At 43.9% G+C, this 7,358-nt stretch overlaps 1 protein-coding gene across 1 annotated transcript; it reads right to left on the reverse strand.

Moving 5' to 3' along the window:
• Positions 1 to 5,955: 5,955 nt before the first annotated feature.
• On the reverse strand, positions 5,956 to 7,155 carry LOC109761600 (beta-1,3-galactosyltransferase pvg3). The gene has a single exon (XM_020320414.4). The coding sequence runs from the start codon at positions 7,153 to 7,155 to the stop codon at positions 6,115 to 6,117; it is 1,041 nt and encodes a 346-aa protein (XP_020176003.1). The 3' UTR covers positions 5,956 to 6,114.
• Positions 7,156 to 7,358: the final 203 nt, after the last annotated feature.

Below are 7,358 nucleotides of genomic sequence, written 5' to 3' on the forward strand. Positions count from 1 at the left end.
TTTCGTCTCCGCTAAACTAACTATACGAGAAACCAGGGGAACTAGCCCTAGCCGCCGCCACGTGATCGAATCCTTCTCACCTTCGTATGGAGGATTTGGTTGCCTGCTGCGGGCGGCTGTGTTGGCGATCCACAGCGCCGATCTTCAACGGCAGCACGGCCTGGATAGGTCAACGGAGAAGAGGGAGTCGGTGCATGGTTCTGCGCGACGGCGAGTTCGGCATCATACCCGAACCTATCGTGCAGCGGCATGGGTGATTTCCTTTTTTCAGATTTTCTTTAGAGAATCATTGAGTGGAGGGCTTGTGGAGCCGTCGATCGGCGTTCATGGTCTTCGGAGTTTGTATAGGCTCTTATCAACGTTTTCTTCTCCAGGGCAGCGATTTGCTTCGCAGATCACGGATGTTGGTGTCTCCTGATCTGCATCGACGAGTTCCCGGTCGCTCCTTCTACAAGCTCCTGGGTCTAAAAAAGTTTGCTCTGCCAAGGCGAGGGCTAGAGGCGGCATCGAGTTATGCTCACAATGCGCCGCCGATGGATACAGGAGAAAGAAGACTTCGGCGCCCCCAAGAATTTGAATGTAATTTTATTTTTCTGTATGGGTGTATTTGTAAGACCTTTTGATACTTAATATATGGCCTTCTGCAATTTCACAAAAAAAACATGCGGGAGCAAAATTAACCAAAATATCCTAAAGAGGTCGTGTGGAGCCGTCTCTCTGGCGGGTCTCACAGGATTCGGTCAGTTTAGTTGTCCGATGGATCCATCTAGATTCAGCCGGTGTTCATGGTCTTTGAAGTTTCTACCCACTCTTATCGACGTTTTCTTCTCGGGGCAGCGATTGGCTTCGCAGATCGCGGTCGCTGGTGTCTCCTGGTCTGATAGATGACTTCTCGGCCTTTGCTTCTAGAAGCTTCTGGATTTTAAAAAAATCACTCGTCTAAGGCGGAGGCCCAAAGGCGGCGTCAAGCTATGCTCACGGCGCGACGCCGGTGGATGCAGGAGGAAGAAGACTTCGGCACCCTCAAGAATTTGAATGTAATTTTAATCTTTTTTGTATGGGTGTGTTTGTAAGATCTAGTGATACTTGATATATGGCCTTCTGCCCTTTCACAAAAAAAAGCATGCGATAGCAAAATCAACCCAAATATCCTGACGGGCAGGTCAGACATGGAAACAGAGTTAAGATATCTACTTGTTGGTGTCATTTGTGTTTCTATAAACATTCATGGTACAAGGCGCTAGAGTTAAGATAGCTCGGTGATGAAAATGTTTAGGGTTTAAATTTTAACATTCTAAGCGTTGAAGTTTGCCTTTTTACCGGATGCAAAAAAGCTTTTTTTTTTCATGAAAGCTGACATGAACATGTGTGACAACACCAACATGAACCGGTTATTGGTTAGGTTAGACATTCGCATCCATGCATACCAATTCCATTTGTATTTCTCACAATCATAATAATTTATGGCTCTATATTCCACCAATAGTATCGCTTTAATCGGTCATGGGCGGGCACAGCCAACGGGCCTGATTCAAGACGGAGACGCACCCATCGGGGCCGAATAGAGGCTAATTCGTACAGGGCACGCACACACCCTCCGACCAAACGGGCCCACCCACTAAGGACTATACAATTAGTGCGGGTTTTCTAGCGTTTTTTTTGTGGCCGGTTTTTTTTGTTCTTTTTCTGTCCCTTTTTTGGCCGTATCCTATTCGGTTTTTATTTTCTTCATTCTTTCTCTTTTTTTGTTTTTAGTTCTTTTATTTTAATTTCATGAAATTTTCTTTTTAAATTGTGTGAACTTTTTCAAAATTTAAAAAAATCAATTGTTGTTTTTCAAATTCATGAACTTTTTTCAAATTTGTGAACTTTTTCAAATTCATAAAAATATCAAATCCATGAACGTTTTTCAAATCCATGAAATATTTTCAGAATTCGTGATTTTTTAGACATTAAAAGGTGTGGAAAGAAAATTGGGCATCTACGGTTCGTGTCATCATTGTTTCTGCAAATTTTCATTGGACAAAACCCTAGGTTTAAGACGTCTATGTTTTATTAGGGAGTAGTATTGTATATGTTAACAAGAAGTGTTGTGCTTAAAATTTTGACCCCTTCAGCGCTGAAGTTTGTCCCGGTCGATCGAATCAGAGGAAACATGTGATATCCTGATGGCTGGGCCAGACATGGAAACAGAGTTAAGATACCTACTTGTTCATGTAATTTGTGTTTCTGCAGATTTTAATTGGTTAAGACCCTTTAGTTAAGATATCTCACTTATAAAAATGTTTAGTGCTTAAAATTTAACTTTTTAAGCACCAAATTTCTCCTTGCCGGATGCAAAAATGTTCTTGTATTTCATGAAAGTTGACATAAACATGTGTGACAACACCAACATGAACAGGAGAAACAGCTATTGATTTGGCTAGACAATCGCATCCATCCATGCCAATTCCATTTGTATTGCTCAACCATAATTAAAAAATTGAGAGTACTCAATTCATAATTATTTATGGCTTTTTGAAACGTTCTGAATAAACAAATTTACGAAGAAAAAAATTTGAGGCTGCGCAAGTTACACATGCAGTGCGCCACTTGTCAGCACCTGAGAAGGTATGAGTGAATTTTGCAAGGAGTACCTTTGCAATTAGTGATCCCGTATATTCCACCAATAGCGTCACTTTAATTGGTCATGGGTTGGCTCAGGCAATGGGTTGATTCAAGACAGCTGCTGCAAGATCAGGTGGGCCACCCCAAATATGGGCCTACTACCTCTCTTCACGCCACCCTTATTGGGGCAGCTAGCGGATCCCACCACTCCAGCAGGGCTATATGTCACTGACTCACTGTATCGATTCTTAATACGGATGTTTCTAAAAAAAAGATTCTTAATACGGATGGATGTGCACACGACGCTATGTGCCCGACGTGCACACGATAAATAATCTGCACTGTCAGATGCTTTAGGGACAAAAGTACAGATGGCTGGAAGGGAAACATCGTCTGTATGTCAACTAAAAATATCGGTTGTATAGCAGTGCTCTTCTTAATATGAATCGCCTACGGGCGACGTCCAGCGAATAGGCTCAGTAGCAAGGCTTCGTTCACTGCGTGTTATAGGTACGTGTGGTTCAGTGTACTACTGTTCTTTTGTTTTTGCTTTTTTCCTTTTGATCTATTTGTTATTTCATTAGTTTTCCTTTTATATATTGCTTTGGTTTTCTTTGTTTTCTCATTGGGGTTTTTGGCCTTTCTTTCTTTTTTCTTATACTTTGGTTTCTTTCTAGTTTTTCTTTGTTTTCTTCGGGCTTTTTATGCTTTTTGGTATCTTTGTCGATTTTATTGGGTTTTTTCCACAAATGACTTCTTTTTCTTAGTACACAATGTATGTTTTTAGAGCAGACGTGCAGCATTTTATGATACACTTTGGATAGTTTTTAAATATATGATATACATTTTTGAAAATACATGTTTTGAATACACAGTAATATTTTTTCCAAATATCCCTTGTTCATTTTTAACTTATGGGAATACACTTTTCACATTCTATAAACTTTGTTTAAAATGTCACGAGCATTTTTTTGAATTGATGGATTTTTTCTGTAAAATGTTACATATATCTTTTAAACTATACAAAACATTTTTTATAGTACGCAAACACTTTTTTACATTGTATAAGTTTTTTTGGAAATGTCAGAGATTATTTTTTTAATTCATGAATATTTTATTAAATGGTGCGTACATTTTTCAAAATTAGTCAAGCATATTTTTACATTGTATAAACATTTTTTTAAATAGCACGTACATTTTTTAACTGTCACAAACATTGGTGAGACTTTATTAAATGCAACGGTGCACTGTAGAACACAGAAAAACCTAATAAACTTGATAATAACAATTCTAGTTACAAACTCTTAATTTTATGTTTGAAGCGCATTAACAAAGATTGAAGTATTATGACATGCTTTGGAACACAATGAATCACATTGAAACCGTATGATTGTTTTTGCAGGACATAATAGAATAACATTGATCTGCGTGAAACACAACATTAAGTTTTCGCCAAGTGTCACCAAGTTCCTTCGTATTAGTTTGATGTGCATTGACACACACGGTGTAACAATATGATACACTTTGGCCCAATGAACTACAATAGAAGCAGTGATTGACATGCTTTGGAACACTGTGATACACCATGTAACATCGTGTGCAATTTGCATGTAGGCCTGTAACACCCCCCCCCCCCCCCCCCAAGCAATGAGGCTTGCAACCTTTTGCAGCAATTGAGAGGGATGGTGAAACCGGACCTTGCCGCATAACAAAATGAAAGAAAGAGGTTGAAGTCACTGCACCAAAACCAGATAACTACCCCCTGCTTGACACACCAACTGCCAATAAGATTCAAAAAGAGCTAACAGATCTGGCATCACCAATCCTCACATGCTCTTCACTAATACCAGATTGGACGTTGTAGAAATAGAGAGAGGCTGGAGACCTTGTTCCAACACACCATCGTTACCACCACCACCACGCGGATGTCGCATGGTTGTTATCGTCATGGCTGGCCGAAAACAGGGGGTGCGATGCTGTTGTGTGGCGAGTGCAATGAGAACAACCTCATGCTCTGACCCATGTGCTAAGAAGTTACATAACTTCACATTGTTACATAACTTCACATTGTCATTTGAATTTATCATAGCTACTTTTGCTGAGTGCCCAAAATAATTTGTAGCTGATGTTCAAATTATATGTAGTTACTTTGTATGTTGTTGTGGTTAGTATACATAACCTCTACCAATGACTATTGATTCTTAAATTGAGTTGTGTCAACATATTCATTTATATGAAATCCATTATGAACACTTTCCCCATTATACTTCGAAAATCTATCTTCATCTGGATACTTCTTGCTTCACTTGGTATGAAAGTTTTCTTTTTCTTCCAAAAAGTCTGAGATGGTAGTACCATCAGAACACATTGTTGATGGTTTCAACTGAGTTACTCATGACATTTTACTACGTATGTGTTTCTTTACAAATGACATCAATTTATGTACTTCGCTAAATTGTTCAGCGGGAAAGAGTTGTGAGGCAACTAAAGGTGGTGGAGAGGCGATTTCTTATGCATGGTGGTAGCGACGCACGCATGGTGGTAGCGACGCACGCATGGTGGTAGCTACGCACGCATGGTGGCAGCTACACACCCTTTGGCATAAGTGTCTTTTTTAATATATGAGGTGTCAAATTTCTTATGGCATTGGCAAGAGTGCATTTTTGTTGTATAGAAATGACTTTTTCTCACTTCTCTTTGTCTTTTTATTACCTTTTGGCACAAGTGCATTTTCATTGTGTAGAAAGGCCCTTTTCTCACTTCCCTCATCCTTTTTGCTTGCCTTTTTGGCATAATTGTCTGTTTGCTTTACTAACTGGTCCAAAGTCACGATATTTTCGTTATAGAGTTGTTTTTATAGTCCAAAAGAATTATATTAAACGTGCATGCATGTGCATATCATATATTAAAAAAGAACGTATATAGAAACCCGAATCAACCAAAGGTAGCAACACCATGAAAGTATGTGCTCCCTACTTCTTTTTTTACTCCAGTATTAGGTTTGTCTGAAGTTAGATTCTTCAGGGTTTGACCAAGTTTATTAAGAATTATTAGCATTCATAATACAAAACATCATGAAATATATTTTATATTATATTTAATTGGTATTAGATTCTTCAGGGTTTGACCAAGTTTATTAAAAATTATTAGCATTCATAATACAAAATCAATATCATTAGATTCATCATGAAATATATTTTATATTATATTTAATTGGTATTGTAGATGTTGATACTTTTTACTATAAATTTGGTCAAATTTTATAAAGTTTAACTTTAGACAAATCTAACACGTGGAGTAATAAAAAGAAACTGTAATATGAATGAAATACACGCACTGGACAAGTACCATGAAAGTATGTATGATGCACAAATGGACATGTCAAATTATACTCTTCTTATCCAACTACCACCACCCGAACAAATTCAACGCAGACGTACTGCTGTAGCCCGGCCCGGCCGACCGGGTCGAGCCAAGAAGCAAAACGAGGAGGACCATTTCAATCGATCAAGGCAGGTGGTAGAGGGCGGACGGCGGCAGCGCGGCGGTGGCGTTGAAGTAGGCGAGCGTCTCCACCCACCGGCCGGCGTCCTTGAGCATGTGCACGGCGATGGTGTCCGGGCGGAAGCCGCGCCGGAAGCAGTTGGCCGGGGAGCTCCCCAGGTAGTTGTACATCCTGGGGGCGCCGTCGTAGCGGTTCTTGGCCTTGCCGGCGACGTTGAGCCACCGCCCCGTCCACATGTCCTCCGGCCCGACGCGGTCCCGGCGGCTCACCTCCGACCGCGCCACCCAGCGCACCAGGTCCCACGAGAGCGCGTACCCCATGCCGGACATGAAGGGCGGGAACGGGTAGAAGTTTTCGCGGTCGCACGGCATCTGCAGGCCCAGGTACGCGTCCTCCCGCGCCGCGCCGGCCACCCACGCCGCCAGCGCCGGGAGCCGCAGGTACGTGTCGTCGTCGGCCTTCATCACGTAGTCGTAGGCGCCGTCGGGGAAGGCGCGGGCGGCGGCGGCGAAGAAGTCGTACGTCTTGCCGCCGTCCATGTTCTCGGCGCAGTCGAGCACGATGACGTCGCCGTAGCGCATGATCTCCAGCGCCACCAGCACGGCGTCGACGGCGGAGGTGACGTTGCAGAAGACGAAGCGCACGTCCACGGCGCCGGCCAGGGCGGGGTGCTCCTGGAGCTGCAGCGCGTACACCGTCCGCAGCAGGTGCCGCCGTTCGTACTTGCCCGGCATCGTCTGGATGCCGATCAGCACGCGCACTCCGGGGTGCGCCTTGACCGGCGTGGTGGCGTCGGCGTGCTTGGCCGGCGTGGTGGCCTTGGGCGTGGCGTTGACCGGCGAGAGGACGTCGTGGGGCGGGGAGCCGGGGCAGGCGCCGGAGAAGAAGGACTGGAGGCGGAAGTCGTTGGGGTGGACGACGAAGACGGTGAAGGCGAGGAAGCCGGCGCCGAGGACGAGCATGAGGAGGTGGGACGCGTTCACCGGCGAGCCGGCGGCGCCCAGGCCCAGCTGCTTGTACAGGGAGGACGGCGACGACGACATGGCGGCGCTCTGAGGGATCAGGTGCACCGGCGTGGTGCTTGCGCGGACAAGGAATGGGAGCGCTGCGTCTGCTTCTACTTGCCTAGAGAAGGAAATGGAGCGCCTGCTTCTGCTGCGTTGGACATGGACCTGGTCGTGGCACGCGAGGCCAGGCCAGGCCGCTGCTGATTTGGTCGACGACGGCGAGGTTGCGTGGGTGGTGA

Source organism: Aegilops tauschii, chromosome 1 (assembly GCF_002575655.3).
Source record: "Aegilops tauschii subsp. strangulata cultivar AL8/78 chromosome 1, Aet v6.0, whole genome shotgun sequence".
Lineage (NCBI taxonomy): Eukaryota > Viridiplantae > Streptophyta > Magnoliopsida > Poales > Poaceae > Aegilops > Aegilops tauschii.

Bases quoted from the DNA above. Each gene is read 5' to 3' on its own strand.
- LOC109761600 (XM_020320414.4), bottom strand. From the start codon at position 7,155: ATGTCGTCGTCGCCGTCCTCCCTGTACAAGCAGCTGGGCCTGGGCGCC.